At 37.0% G+C, this 15,889-nt stretch overlaps 1 protein-coding gene across 14 annotated transcripts in view; it reads left to right on the top strand.

Moving 5' to 3' along the window:
* The window catches only part of TRIP12 (thyroid hormone receptor interactor 12), a 75,177-nt gene that overhangs the window by 47,130 nt on the left and 12,158 nt on the right, over positions 1-15,889 (top strand). For 12 of the 14 annotated variants that reach the window (XM_084529612.1, XM_084529619.1, XM_084529617.1 and 9 more), the window contains 24 exons: positions 19-167; positions 1,802-1,837; positions 1,918-2,013; positions 2,413-2,505; positions 2,653-2,814; positions 3,589-3,657; positions 3,785-3,950; positions 4,673-4,790; positions 4,929-5,085; positions 5,407-5,560; positions 6,122-6,350; positions 7,016-7,134; positions 7,708-7,915; positions 8,769-8,869; positions 8,994-9,168; positions 9,720-9,861; positions 10,764-10,955; positions 11,401-11,552; positions 13,358-13,530; positions 13,965-14,038; positions 14,147-14,346; positions 14,548-14,675; positions 14,953-15,104; positions 15,571-15,713. In XM_084529612.1, the coding sequence (XP_084385738.1) occupies positions 19-167; positions 1,802-1,837; positions 1,918-2,013; positions 2,413-2,505; positions 2,653-2,814; positions 3,589-3,657; positions 3,785-3,950; positions 4,673-4,790; positions 4,929-5,085; positions 5,407-5,560; positions 6,122-6,350; positions 7,016-7,134; positions 7,708-7,915; positions 8,769-8,869; positions 8,994-9,168; positions 9,720-9,861; positions 10,764-10,955; positions 11,401-11,552; positions 13,358-13,530; positions 13,965-14,038; positions 14,147-14,346; positions 14,548-14,675; positions 14,953-15,104; positions 15,571-15,713 (3,388 nt within the window). The remainder of the gene's footprint in view (positions 1-18; positions 168-1,801; positions 1,838-1,917; positions 2,014-2,412; positions 2,506-2,652; positions 2,815-3,588; positions 3,658-3,784; positions 3,951-4,672; positions 4,791-4,928; positions 5,086-5,406; positions 5,561-6,121; positions 6,351-7,015; positions 7,135-7,707; positions 7,916-8,768; positions 8,870-8,993; positions 9,169-9,719; positions 9,862-10,763; positions 10,956-11,400; positions 11,553-13,357; positions 13,531-13,964; positions 14,039-14,146; positions 14,347-14,547; positions 14,676-14,952; positions 15,105-15,570; positions 15,714-15,889) is intronic. The other 2 variants (XM_084529616.1, XM_084529610.1) reach the window with 1 other exon arrangement.

Consider the following 15,889-nt stretch of genomic DNA (forward strand, 5'->3'; position numbering starts at 1 on the left):
TTTTTTCTGGATATATAGGTTCTAAAGCCCAACAGCTTTTACAAGGTCTGCAAGCCACTGATGAAAGTCAGCAACTACAGGCAGTGATTGAGATGTGCCAGCTGTTGGTCATGGGAAATGAAGAAACATTAGGAGGATTTCCAGTCAAGAGTGTTGTACCAGCTTTGGTAAAAACAAACAAAAAACTGTGTTTCTATTGGAAGATAAAATATTTCACTTAATATCTTGCTTAAATGAAGTATTTAAAATGGAACAACAAATGCCTTTGACGTTAGCTTGCACATAGAACTAACACTGGAATTATCAATGTGTCATTTCTTTCTTCTCTTTTTAGTATGGAGTTCATTTTTGTGCACAGTTCTAATAATGTAACTCTTTATCTCTTAGAGCTAATAACTTGAATGGGTATATAAAAGATATCACTTGTGTTCCTGCAAATATATGAAGGGGATGTGTTTTGATGGTCTAAGGAATGAGTGTGTAATGTGTTACTAATTATACTAAAGTACTAACAAAAAAAAACAGGTGGCATGTAGTTTACTTTTCTTCCATAGCTTGCTTGCATTAGGTTCTGCAAATACTGTCTGTTCTTGCTCTATGATCTACTTTTTCCTGATCTGCTTTTTAGCATCAGTTTTTTTTCCTAAATAAGTTATGCTATACTGGGCCTCACTAGTCAGTATTTTTTTTAGAATTGATGAGGATTAGTGGGCCTAAAATTTAAAATACTTCCAGGAACAGTTCCTATTCTCCCTTCTTATTTGCATAGCCTTCAGGCTGTAGTATGTGTATTGTTGGGTATTTCTTCAGAAAAACAGCCCCCAGAACTTTGTGATTCCAGTAAATAGCCTTTAAGTTGCAGTTTAACAGAGTCTGCTTGCCATTGAGTCTTTCTCCTCTGGTAAGAATTGGTAAATGTCAGTGGAAAAAGTCCTTGCTGCACATGTTGTCAGTAAGGTAGTTGCTGCTTAGAAGGACTTAAATTTTATGTTGAAATGCAAACTGCAGCAAGTAGTCAAAAGTATACAGAAGTAGAACAGCAAACTTTTAAACAAAAACCACTAAAAATGCTTAGGGAAATAAAAGCTCATTACATGTTTAAAGAGAAAATTGTCAAGTCTGCCCGCATTGTGAGATAAGGTCTGATAGATGGTTTTGAAGACAGTATACTTACTTCAACGTAAGGTTATTGTATGCCTCTGGATACTATGGTCAGAACAAATGGAAGTGCTTTAAGAGAATATAGAAAATCCAATTCTGTAACCATCAGATAATTTTCAGGATGGATGTGGTTCTTCCATGCCTGGAGGCAGGTGTGAGCCAAGAGAATGATGTATAGGAAGAACGTGAAACTTCTTCCACAGCTGTCTCATGGGTTAATTTACATTTAAGTGATTGTGCTTTTATGTTGCAGCAAAATCTGTACAACTGGTGTATACTTGTATATTTAAAACAAAACAGAAAACCCACCACCACCTATGCTGATTCATATGATGTATTTCAATTAATATTGTGTAAACCATAGTCTAAAACTATGCATGGCTATGCATGGTTATGTATGTATGTTAGGTGGAGTGTGTGTGTATATATACACGTATACTTAAAAAGCATTATCTGTTTTTGAGGGCACGTTTTGCTAAACTTTATCTTGCTAATTCTGTAGTAGATCAAGAATAGGTAGTGACTCTTGTAACTTCTACTGAAATTCAAAGCCCCGAGTCAAAAGCTACAATATAGATTTGTGTTTGTTATGTTGAGATCTTTATACTCTTTACTAAGTTAAGAATCTTTTTTTGAACAGATAACATTGCTGCAGATGGAGCACAACTTTGACATAGTAAGTAATCTGTAATTCTTAAGAAATGTTTTTGAACAAGTGTATCAGCTGAACTTGTAACAAATCTATATATTTAATAGATGAACCATGCTTGTCGGGCCTTAACATACATGATGGAAGCACTTCCTAGATCATCTGCTGTAGTGGTTGATGCAATTCCTGTCTTCTTGGAAAAGGTAACATGAAATCAAAACAGTATTGAAAAAATCTTAGGGGTTTCTGTCTTAACTTCTGTTTTAACTTCAGGATTACCCTCAATATAATAGTTTCTTTCATAGTTTATATGATGCTGCATAGCATATCAGAAGCTTCTAAGATGGGTTTACTCTTTATTCATATCCTTAATGAAAAGCACTCTCTGATTCACAGAAAACTTTGGTGTTGCAAAGATACTGAGTTATACAAACTAATAACGTGAGGAGTAGCTACATGGCTGATCTGGCCTTCAATTACTTAATTTGGTTACCGCTAGCAGCGTAGCTGCATTAGCATGTCTTAGTCTAACGTTAATGAAGAAAACTGTCTTTACAAAGCGATTTAACAATTGATCTACAAATACTCTTGTTTTATTCTAGTTGCAAGTTATTCAGTGCATTGATGTGGCGGAGCAGGCGCTGACAGCCCTGGAGATGTTATCACGCAGGCATAGTAAAGCCATTCTGCAGGCAGTAAGTATGAAAGAAATCGTCCTTTACTTCGACATACCAATTCCCACATGGGTGGTCTGAAAGCTCTGTGAAGATGAAGCAAGAAAATCAGTTTCAGTAACTTTTAGTATTACTGAGAGTAAAAACCATTTCTTTGTTTTGTTATAGGGTGGGTTGGCAGACTGCTTGCTCTATCTGGAATTCTTCAGTATAAATGCACAGAGGAATGCACTAGCTATCGCTGCCAACTGCTGCCAGAGTATAACACCTGATGAGTTTCACTTTGTGGCAGACTCTTTGCCACTGCTTACGCAAAGGTTAACCCATCAGGTAAGAAGCTATTACAAAGCAGAAAGTTTCACTTTGATCTGAAAGGAGTATAAAGAAAGGAGTATAAAGCTACCTCCAGATACCTAGTTCTTACTGTGTATTGTTTGCCTTTGCAATCTGCTAACTAACTTAAAGCTTCTATACTGTCAAGCTGTGATACTTCGGTGTGCGTATGAGGCTCTTGTTTTTCTAACTGTGCTGTAAGGATTCATGACGCCCATGTTAACTTTGTAAAATGAGATAAGTAAGGTACCTGAACTGAGAGCATGACTGACTGTGGTTTTGTTGTCCTTACTTGTTGCCTCATCAATAAGAGTAAATCTTGTAGTAATGCTGTTCTTTTTTTTCCTAATAAAGGAGTTGCAAGGTTCTTTCCTACTTCTGGAAAGCTTGAGTTTCAATTAATGTTATGCTGTGAGGATTAGTTTGCTGGTTTGACCTTGGGGATGAATTTCGCTCTTTTAAAAAAAAAAAAAAAAAAAAGGCGAAAAAAACAACACTTATTCCTGCACAATAGTTTCAAGTAGTTGGTTCTAAATCACGGAACTCTAAAGATCTGCCTATTCTGTAATGCTGCTGTGATAATAAATGGGCACTCATAATGACTATTGCACCAAAAGAAATTTGAACAATGCTGCTTAGTTGGCAGAGGGTGAAAAAAGACCATCTGACTGTTCTTTTTGAGATGTTTTATGAATGTCTTCATGACAGCCTAGTCTAATGAAAGTTAAAATTGTTTAATTCAAATAAATTCTTAATGTTTTCTTTTAATAGGACAAAAAGTCTGTTGAAAGCACTTGTCTCTGTTTTGCACGGCTAGTGGACAACTTCCAGCATGAGGAGGTAAGGGGGTGTGTGTGTTGTTTTTTTCTGCAGGTGGGGTGGGTTTGTTTGTTTCCTTCCTTTGTCTGTCATAAGGGATTACCTTTTGAAATCGCCTTAATGCTTTTGATTTTGTTTTCTTCTGAAGAACTTGCTCCAACAGGTTGCTTCCAAGGACTTGTTAACAAATATCCAGCAACTCTTGGTAGTGACGCCTCCAATCCTGAGCTCAGGAATGTTCATCATGGTGGTGCGCATGTTTTCCTTAATGTGCTCCAATTGTCCGACACTTGCAGTCCAACTTATGAAGCAAAGTGAGTTCTTGGTTTTTCGTGTCTTGGGGGCCTACTTAAAATTGTGCCTATGGTTAGGATGGAACTCTAAGCACTTGATTAAACAAATATGTTCTTTTTCTTTCTTACTGTGCTGCTCCTGGGATACAAAACTTTTAGTTAATCCCATTGAAAGTATTTGTTCTGTTTTCTGTTCCCCCCACTACCTCCCTTTCCTGTTTCTAGCTGTTGTCACTGCAATGCTCACCTGATCTTTTCTGAGTCTGTATTAACTCTGCAAGTTGCTTTTATTTCAACACAAATTATATAATTATTTAATATTTAGTAAGTAGGGGAAATGTGATTTAAGGGCTTTTTCAAAGGGAAAACATAATGAAAAGTAACTGCTGTGTAGCTGTTTTGGTCTGCTCTCTGTTCCTTCTTTTCATCTTGTGAAATTTGACTTGCAACTTCAACTGCCCTGTATGTTCCCCTGCTTTCTTCCCTGCCTTGTGTGTTTAGTGATATTCCCCACTCACTGCTTTCTCTTAAAGGAGAAGTGGGAGGTGGGGGGTGGAAATGAAAAACCCACAAACCCCATGTCAGAGAACAGACACACATTTTGTAATGTCTAGAAAGATGTTTTTTGTCCTACGTTGTATTCTGCCTGTTTGTTTAGGGCAGTGACTATTTCTTCTATATAGCATTCAACACAAGCTGGAGTCTGTATACCAGTGTGAACAATCTGAATAATAATTTTACAGATATTGCAGAAACTCTTCACTTTCTCCTTTGTGGAGCCTCAAATGGGAGTTGTCAAGAACAAATTGACCTTGTTCCACGAAGTCCTCAAGAACTTTATGAGCTTACTTCTCTTATCTGGTAAGTTATCTACTTTAAGTTTTTGGATCTGGTAAAGGTGTTAAATTCTGTAACTCTAAAATGAAGGCAAAGAGCATTCAGCTCAGATGGACTTCATTGTATACTGCTAGTAAAATGCTGTTTTAATGATCGTTTCAGTGAACTGATGCCTTGTCTGCCAAAAGAGGGGATCTTTGCTGTCGATACTATGCTGAAGAAAGGAAATGCACAAAATACCGATGGCGCAATATGGCAGTGGCGAGATGACAGGGGTCTCTGGCATCCCTATAACAGGATTGATAGTCGAATAATAGAGGTATATCTGTGTGGTGATGTTCTTTAAAAGTCGTATAGGGAACTGAGTGCTTTTCTTTGTGGTTTTGAAACCAGACGTCTTTTGAGAAAGAAGCACATGAATTTCTCAAACATCCTGCTGTAATGTAGCACTGGGTATTCAGTAATGGAGTAACTGTTGAATGCTTAATCACTGTTTTTATTGTATTTCTGTCCATCACTGGTTTTTGCTACTGTGTTGTGCCTCTCACCACTTTGGTATGAATTCCTTTTTTGCTAAGGCTTTCTTAACTTTAAACTCTTCTTTGTTTGTTCTTACCTTTAAACTCTACTTTGTCTTTAGGCAGCTCATCAGGTGGGTGAGGATGAAATAAGCCTGTCGACACTTGGGCGTGTCTATACTATTGATTTTAACTCTATGCAGCAAATAAATGAGGATACTGGAACAGCACGTGCCATTCAGCGGAAACCAAACCCTTTAGCCAATACAAACACTAGTAAGTATAGCTTACGAGACATCCAGTATCTCTAGCTATATATATCTAACTAATGCTGTATACAGTAGTCAATTTATTGGCCAATGCATTTCTTGTTTGATACATTTCTTGTTCCTATGGAACATCAAACTAGTTTGAATAACTGGAAGACAGCTTTACAACCATTCAAATTGAAATACGTTATTTTAAATGTATGAACCTCCTTTTCAGCAGACTGAAAATGCATAAAAATTGGGGGACGGGGAGGTTTCCTGGCTTGGAGTTTTATGAAACAATGTTCATACTTTTTGTTTTTGTTTAAAAAAAAAAAAAACAAAAAACTTTGCTATGGCACAGAAATATATAACAATGGAATAAACACAATTTGGCATTGTTGGAAGAAGAGGATTTGTAGCTGTGTTCTTGATACCAGTTCGACTCTTGTTTACTAGATTAGCATATCTTTTCAGTTCAAGATCTAAACTTTTTCAGTTTCAAAAAAGAAAAAACAAACAAAAAACAAGCACTTTGGAGCAGAGATGCAAAGAACTATGCAGTGATTTGTTGCACAATTTCTCACAGGTGGACATTCAGATTTGAAGAAGGATGATGCCCGAGCACAACTAATGAAAGAAGACCCAGAACTGGCAAAATCCTTTATTAAAACATTGTTTGGTGTCCTTTATGAAGTATATAGTTCTTCAGCTGGACCTGCTGTTAGACACAAGTGCCTTAGAGCAATACTTAGGATAATTTATTTTGCTGATGCTGAACTTCTGAAGGATGTGCTGAAAAACCATGCTGTTTCAAGGTAGGTTCATGAAAAATTGTAAATGAAACTAGTTTGGATCTTACAGCTCAAATTGACTTATCTTTTATCTTTATAAATCCTTTTATTTGTTTGCCCAAAGCTGGGTCTGCCTAGCTTCTCAAGACTTTTTTAATCTTAGATTTTGCAGTAGGGCTGACTGTAGACTTCCATAATAGAAACTCTTATTACTTACATGGTTCTGTGTACTAGTTATGTCAAATATTACTACTTACTGTTTTTCCTAATTTCTAAAGTTTGCCTGTAGCAAGGTGAATTTTGAGGTAATATTCTGAACAATAACAGACTTCTCAGGCAATATGCTGGAAAGTTCAGTTCTATTCATGAAACATCCCCTACTTGCTATACTATTAGGATAGGGGTGTAGACAAAAGGATGCAGTTAGAAAACTGACTGCTTGTTTTGAAAAACTTTGTACCACCTTTGAAAAACTAAACTACTTTCCTTTGTGCCACATGTAAAAACTTGGCATAAGTGACTTAGGTGGCAGAAGAACTTTGTCTTTTACTTATAACTCTTCTGAAAGTGCAGTGAAATTTGCTTGTTTTGGATTAATACTGAGAGCGTATGCAAGATGAACTGGCTTGATTTTCTTTTTTTTTTTTTTAAAAACGACAAACCTGATTTTAACAAATCATCTGTTGTAGTCATATTGCCTCCATGCTGTCAAGTCAAGACCTTAAGATAGTAGTTGGAGCCCTGCAGATGGCAGAAATCTTAATGCAAAAGCTACCTGACATTTTTAGCGTTTACTTCAGAAGAGAAGGTAATCCTTTCTTTATTTCCCTCCTGTACCCCTCTGTGCCCCTCCCTCTGTAGTTAGTATTTTGGGGGTAGGGTGTGTGTCCAAATCCCCTTTCCCCAAATTGTAACAAGTCCATCTGTCAAGTGCAATAAAGGCAAATCCATGTAAGCTGTCCTCATGACTGGAGAGGAGCTGACCAAGGCTCTGGAGGAGACACATGTATTTTCTGACATCTGAAACAAGTTTGTACAGGCTTACTAGATGCTAGAGAACTTAAGTTTAGGCTGGAGAAGGCTAGCAGAAGTTACATGGGTAGTCTTACTGGACAAAATGAATGAATCTTAGGTGGGGAGTCTGAAGCTACTATGACTTTTTAGCCACTGTTAATGCTGTTGTCACTTTTCTTTTTAAACTATGTAGGTTAATTTTTTTTCAGAAAGAATTAATCTGCTTTTAAAATATGTGCGCATGCAAAAGGTGCAGTAGTCAAACCACAGGTTAAACCTATTTCTGTCTCTGCAAACACAATCCCCAACCTCCCCCTCAAAAAGCCCCAAAGACCCCCCAAGCATAAAGACTACTTCTTTTTTGAAGGAGTGATGCACCAAGTGAAAAACTTAGCAGAGTCTGAGGCTTTGCTAACAAGCCCACCAAAAGTATGCACTAATGGATCAGGAACGCTGGGTACCACTACAACAATAAGTACTGGAACAGCCACTGCTGCCAGTAATGCAGCTGCAGATTTGGGCTCTCCCAGCCTACAACACAGCCGGGAGGATTCTTTGGATCTGAGCCCACAGGGGTAAGTGTGCTATTTCTTCTGAACAAATGATCTGATCTTTTCTCTTCAAAAAAAAATAATCTTGACTGATGTGGGCTGCTACAGTATCAGCTGCATTTTGCTGTGTATTTTCCTCTCAAGTTAGTAAAATGAAGAGGTGTTGAAGTGACCAATTAGTAGCTCTAACTCATTTCATATGAAATGCTTTAAAAAGCAAACAATTAAAACAAAGAAACAAAAAACCACAACCAAACAAAAACTAGTGACCTGATACATATGATGTAATGGTAGGAAACAATCCATGCTTTTTGGGGAGAGACTGGAGAATGCCAAGAGCAACAGCTGTAGTCTCATGTAACTCTTGAGGACAGGGATTCTTTCAGAGGATTCTTTCAGAGAAGTGCTAGCTATGGTGTGTGGCTCCTTTCTGCTGGGGACTGGAGGGAGGAGTCATCCGTAACTTAATAATAAGGGGCAAGCAGGTCAAGTGTCTTTTGTTGTTTGTTCAATAATTTGTGTATATTTTGTATTAAATGCATTCAAATAAAGGAATGACGACATGTTATGAACAGTTATGACAGTTCCTCAGAATTCAAATGTCTTTATTCAGTGGTACTCCTGTCTGTATTTGACTGCCAGGGGTGACAGCAAGCCAAGTCCCTTCTTTCTCGATGGAGTAATCACTTTGTCCTTCCCATTAAATTAGAGTTGAGGCCCCCTCTGTCTGTTCTTCCCTTGTTTCCCCCTTGTTATGGATTGGAACCTTTTATATCCTTGAGGATATATCTGGTAGATGCATCTTGAATGGAAAGGATGGGTATGCCTATGAATGTGACGGATGGAATCATGATACTTTATTCTTAAATTTGGACAGACGACTGAGTGATGTTCTAAAGAGAAAAAGACTGCCAAAACGAGGGCCAAGGAGACCAAAATACTCTCCTCCAAGAGATGATGAGAAAGTAGACAATCAAGGTAAAATATGCATAATGTGACACTAACTCCTAAATTGAAAGTAAGCTTATAAGCTGTCAACAGTGCTAGCTCTAATAAACATTGATTCTAGGAGATCCTCTGAATTTTTTTTTGCTTTCTACAGCTAAAAGCCCTACAACTACTCAATCTCCTAAATCTTCCTTCTTGGCAAGTTTAAATCCTAAAACATGGGGAAGATTAAGCACACAGTCTAACAGTAATAACATTGAACCAGCACGAACAGCAGGAGTAAGTGGTCTTGCAAGGGCTGCTTCCAAGGATACAATTTCCAATAACAGGTATGCAAGTCAAAATACACATACTGTGAAGATGATTTTTAGGTGCAGCCACTTTGTTAAAAGCTATCAGGTGATTAGGTAGCACATCAATGATATTTTGGGGGTAAGCACTGTTAAAAACAATTCTAGGAAAAGAATGAAAAACTGTGAATTCATCACTCAGGGTATTCAAGGTTGGGTTGGGCAGGTCTTTGAGCAACCTGATCTAGTGAAAGATGGCTTTGTGCATGACGGGGGAGGGGGTTTGAGCTAGATCTTTGGACTAGATGATCTTCCCGACCCAGTCTTTAATAAGAATTTTAGGAAGAAAAAGTAACTTATTTTCCCTAGTACATTACTATATGCTATGAAAAGTTGGAGAATTGGGAAAAAATGTGTGCAACAAGTAATCAGCATAAAATGTCTTTATTACATTTGAATAAAAGGGAAGGCTTGTTATCTATGCTTGTTGTTAGGCATGGAGAGAAGTAGTCTGGTTGTTGTTACTTGTAATATTGAGATATGCAAATGCTAAGCGTATGGCCAAATGACTTGTATATGCTTCTTTACAGAGAAAAAATTAAGGGCTGGATTAAGGAGCAGGCCCATAAATTTGTAGACCGTTACTTTAGTTCTGAAAACATGGACGGAAGCAATCCTGCACTAAATGTTTTACAGAGACTTTGCACTGCAACTGAACAACTCAACCTCCAGGTTAGAAGTGACAGACTTGTTTGAAAGGGGTGGGAATTGAAGCAGTACAAGTGCTTAAGAGGAGGCCGTGGGTCTAGAGGAAAGCTGGCCATCTTAGACAATATGGCCAATATTTTAACTGTAGTTTTCGTTATTTTAAGCAACGATGCAATGTTTCTTAAACTTGTGGCTCTTTTTTTTTTTTAATTTCTATATAACCTTTGACACATTATCTTTTATTATAAATGACTTGCGTTAACAGTGGTATTGTTTGTTCCTGGTGATGTATCACTTCAAGCATTTTCTTTCTGATTCAAAAATTCTGCAGTTAAGTGTTAGAGATTGACTTTCTACCTGCAGAAGAACATAATTTGTAGTCAGAACTTCAGGCAGGGGCTGTGGAGTGGTTAGTAGTATTTAGCTGAAAGGACAGAAGAAATACAGGTTGGGCCAAATGTAGTAGAATTTCAAGAATTTGAGCCTTGCTTGTCAGGCAGTTGTGATCCTTGACAAATAGCTACTTTACAAGTTCAAGATTTAGACTAAACAGTTGACTTAGGTTGACCTAAGGAATCATTAGAATATGAAACTTTACCACCTCCTTCTCTCCACACAGATGTACCGTACAAGTATTTATTTTTCTTTGCATTTTGTTTGGAGCTCATCTTTAGTTTGCAGGAGACAGAAATAAGACCCTGCATTTCTTTTAAAAGCCGGGGGTGGTGGTGGTATATATAGTTACCTCTAATGTATACTTTTGAACAGAGAAGTTGCTTATCCTCAATTTACTTTCTCAGTCATGACTTCTATTGAGTTACTAAAAAGAAACCTTTTTCCCTGTAAGAGCTCTTCTGTGTGGTGGGAGGAGAGTGTTTCTTAATCCCTTATTACTTGGGTAGTAAAATATCTTCATATTTTTTCAGGTGGATGGTGGAACAGAGTGCCTTGTAGAAATCCGTAGCATTGTCTCGGAATCTGACGTCTCCTCATTTGAAATCCAGCACAGTGGATTTGTGAAACAACTGCTGCTTTATTTGACATCTAAAAGTGAGAAAGATGCTGTAAGCAGGGATATCAGATTAAAAAGATTTCTTCACGTATTTTTTTCCTCTCCAGTAAGTTTTATTGTTTACTTGGGCATTCTTAGCTTTCTTTCTCTTAAGTTGTACATACGTGACTGTGGGAGAGGTTCAGCAATGACCTTAACTCTGAGGTGCTATAAGGAATGCTTTGTTTATGACTAAGATATGTAACACTACAATTTACACAGAATTCTGTGTCTTTAAAGAACAAAAATCTTTAGAATACCTTGTTTCAGTGAAGCTTCCTGCTCCTGGTTAGATTTAATAGCCTTACAGATTTTAAGCATTAATTGTTAAACTAAATGAAAAGTGCCTTCTTGAAACAAGTCTCATGTGCTATGTAGTCTAGTTGTTCTGATATTGCTAGTACTTTAAGTGAGAGCACTGAGTTCTAACCTTTTTGTGTACTGTGTGTGTTGAAAGTTATTGAAGGCGCATTAATTGAAGCATGTAACCAAAACATTTGAATATATTCCAGCTTCCTGGAGAAGAGCCACTTGGAAGATTAGAGCCATTAGAAAATGCACCTTTGTTGGCATTGGTCCATAAAATGAACAATTGCCTCAGTCAGATGGAACAGTTTCCGGTCAAAGTGCATGACTTCCCCAGTGGAAATGGAACAGGGAGCAGGTAAGGATTAATGCTCAGGTAACAGTTCCGTTGGAAGCTTTTGTTTGCCAAGCCTTGATTCAACCAACACTGAAAGTTCCAGGAGGTAATGGAGAATTCTGACCCTCTTAAAGACAAAAGCAGTTACACAGTTGCCTCTTTTTATTCAGAGAGGGGTTGAATATTTAAACAGATCTTTGGTGACAGTCCGAAACTACTTCCCCCTTAGAGTGGGGATGGATGCAGTCACTGAACTTAAACTTCAAAAATTCACGTCTTCCTTGTCCCCATGTAACCAACACTAGAAAGACATAATCTTTGTTGGTAACACTTTTTTTAGTGAAGTGATGAACTGCTGCAAGTTTGTGTTACAGTGCTCAACTTTATTTGGACAGGTTCTCTTCTCTTGGATGATAATAGATTGAGTGATAACAGTTGGCTGTCATAGTTTAAAATAACTGTAGACATGTCCTGTGTCTTAATATAGATCTTAATATAGATTAAATTTAGAATCCTATTAAATATTTATGTTCTAAGTAACAAACTTGAACTACTGAAAACCTATTTCTGCAGTTTATTTTCTGTACTTTTCTGTAGTAAATCAATACTATTTTTCATTCAGTGTATAGCAGCTAGAAAGTCTACTAGAGTACAGGCTGCATGCGAGTTCTGGGAGTATTTTTGGTGCTACCTGAAGGCTCAGTTTAATTATATGGATATTCTTTGGACTACTCAAAAATTAAAGAATAGTTTTCAGAGCATATGTATATTTTCCACACTCCTTCCCTTTTAAAGCTTGAAGTGCCATAAACTTCTTTTTCAAGTAGCAAGACAGAGTGGACATTTTATCCCCAGTTGTGATAGAACATCCATTATAATAGGTGTGTTAGAACCTCATGCTGTAGCATAATGTACACTGAAGTTCAGTACTTGTTTAGTGATACTTAAATAAAAATTACTGGGGATGAATGCAATATATGGTTTTCTAATACTTGAAGGAATTACTGTTCTTGGTGTTAGCTTTTTCAAATAGTGTATGCTCTGTAATCTTAATCCTTCCTAATATGCACTATGTTTATAAAAAGGGATAACTACAAAAGTCACACTTGCTAGTCATAAAAGAAAAATTCTGCTACTTTTTGTTAGAATACTAAATGTGGAAAGTCAGACTACTGCAGCAGTGTTTGACTGCTAGTCTTACTGTAGATTATGTCAATTAAGATTTTGAGGCATTAAGATTTGGTAGTCTTTCACTAGTACCTGGAAACAGAAGCAGCACAAGAGTAAGAGGTTTGAGTAAGAACTATTAGCTTGAGTATTGATAGCTTGCAACATGCATATAAACTATACTTGGCAAGAAAAAACAGAGAAGGTCTTGGTTTGTCTCTTTAGGTCATTAAAAAACATGAGAGAGATTTGCATTTTCCATCCTCAATTCCCATCCTCATAGTACTGCAGGTAAACACAGCTCTAACTCTTCTGTGGCATCAGCTGACCACTGAAGAACTTCATACCTCAAAGATGGGCAGTATAGGCCATATTATAATCAGACCTCGGACTGGACTTTCCCTTAAACCATGCGGCTTCTGTTGGAAATAAAACTTTGTCCAACTTAGATTCTGGAATTCTTCTAGAATAAAAACCTTCACCTGTTTATCTGACTCTTCATAGTTTGTTCTTAAAGAAATAAGATGAGAAATTATACTCTGTGAATGAACACAAGTGGATTCTTAAATGCATGTATAAGCCTATTTTAATGCACTTTTAATGCAATTATGGTTATTAGATTCTTTGTGTAGCAACTTTTTTTCACAAATTATTTTGAGTTTTTCTCTTAACAGAGGATCACAAGCTTTAAAGTTCTTCAATACACATCAATTAAAATGCCAGCTGCAAAGACACCCAGACTGTGCTAATGTGAAACAGTGGAAGGGTGGACCTGTGAAGATTGATCCTCTGGCTTTGGTACAAGCCATTGAAAGATACCTTGTAGTTAGAGGTATTTGTCTTATGTTGTCATTGTGTGTATTTTGCTGGTTAAGATAAAGTCTGTAAAAGCTTCTGAGGATTATGCTGAAGACAAACGTGAGGTACTTATAAATGTATCTCATTCACAGTGGGGGTAGAGTAAGGCTGAAAAATAAAGCTGCCTCTTCCTGGGACAAACATTTCCTGTTTGTAAACAATTCTATCTAAATAACAGTAGGGTAGCCAATCTGATAGTGAACTTGATTATAATTTGGGGAGTTCGCAAATTTGAAATATATATATTTGAAAAATACTGAAATTTGTTCTAAAATGGATGAACCTTACATTTTTGAATTTACGTGTTTTGGAAGTGTTTTAAGAAGTGGGGTTTATAAAGGAGTACAAAAGCATTACTACATTTTGTGTAAAAGCAAGTAAGTATGTCTTTTTCCTTTCTTTTCTCAGGTTATGGAAGAGTTAGAGAAGATGATGAGGATAGTGATGATGATGGGTCAGATGAAGAAATAGATGAATCTTTGGTAAGGATACCCTTTGTGGGTAAGGGAAGGGGATGGTATAGAAAGAAGCTTAAAGGAAAGCAACAAGTTTCCTAACTTGTGTGGTTTTCTGGTTTTTGTTTTGTTCAGGCTGCTCAATTCTTAAATTCAGGGAATGTGAGACATAGACTGCAATTTTACATTGGAGATCACTTGCTGCCATATAATATGACTGTGTATCAAGCAGTTAGGCAGTACAGTTTGCAAGCTGAAGAGGAGAGGGAGTCTACGGATGATGAAAGCAACCCATTAGGAAGAGCTGGGATTTGGACAAAAACACATACCATTTGGTAAGTTGGCTGGAGAAATCAAGGGACAGCCTCTCCAGTTTGAGAGAGAGATATAAATAAAGAAAAATTGAATATAACTCAAGAACTGAAGTTTTTATTTCAGCTTTAACTTGCACTGAAGTAAATTTATGGTAGTCAAACTAACAGTTCTGTAACTTTTCCTTCCATATATGCAATACTAATTTTGAATTACCTTTTTAGGTACAAACCTGTGCGAGAGGATGAAGATGGTAGTAAGGACTGCGTTGGTGGTAAAAGAGGAAGAGCACAAACTGCTCCAACAAAAACCTCACCTAGAAATTCTAAAAAGCATGATGAACTGTGGCACGGTGAGTGTGTTGCTGTGGTAGTATGTTAACTCGTGAAATTACTGAAAGGATAGGGAGGAAGAGAGACATTTTAAAGCGTACGTAGTACAAGAAGCTTCCTTGAAAGCACACGTTAATGTTGATGTTAAAACTAAACATGTAGTACTAAATGAATGGTCTAATGAAGTTGTTTGGTTGAGTGAATACCCTATGACAATACTACCTAGGTTTCTAATGTAAATCTTAGGGAGACTTTTGATTGATAAGTGTTGATAACAGTTTTTCTTTTTCATGCTAGATGGTGTATGCCCTTCGGTATTAAATCCTTTAGAAGTTTACCTCATATCTTCTCCACCTGAAAACATAACGTTTGAAGATCCTTCATTAGATGTTATTCTTCTTTTGAGAGTTTTACATGCTATCAGTCGATACTGGTATTATTTGTACGATGTAAGTATAGCACTTGTAAAATCACTTTCATACTTGATACAAACAGCTGTCCAGAAACACCATAAAATAGCCTTCTCCCTCTGTTTGGTCTGTATCCTACACCCTGCCCTGCAATCAACCAACCAGAAAAAAAGAACAATGTAAATACTGTCTTCTTTCCCATACCTATTTATCTAACTTCTGATGAAGACTACGAATTCATATAGTCAGTCATGTATGCTTTAGCATGTTAAATGCTTTCCATGTTACTTTCTTCAAGTTCAAAAATATCATTAATCCAGGAAAGAAAATGTGTAGTAGAAACCTACTCACTCTGTCTTTTTAATCAGACTCTATTCACTGCTAAAGTAGCAGTGAAACTTTTTTCATGTGATAAGCAAATTGGAAATGTTAAAATACTGTAGAAAGACTTTTTTTTTCCCCAATGTTTCTTTAACTAAAAATATCCTGTTCTTTAACATCGCAGAACGCAATCTGCAAGGAGATTATTCCAACATCAGAATTTATCAACAGTAAACTGACAGCAAAAGCAAACAGGCAGCTTCAGGATCCTTTGGTAATTATGACAGGAAACATACCAACCTGGCTGACAGAACTTGGAAAAACATGGTATGAATGACTTATTGTGTAGTATTTCTAATTTGAGTTCAGTAGGCCTCTTGGCTGAGCAACCCAGGTGCAGCATATATTTCACTTCTGAAAGTACTGGGGGAGAAAAAAGTGTAGTAACAAGTCTTAAGTTGCATAGTGAGGCTTGGATGATACACCTCTGCTGCATAATTTAA

Source organism: Aythya ferina (assembly GCF_964211825.1).
Source record: "Aythya ferina genome assembly, chromosome: 9".
Classification (NCBI taxonomy): Eukaryota; Metazoa; Chordata; class Aves; order Anseriformes; family Anatidae; genus Aythya; species Aythya ferina.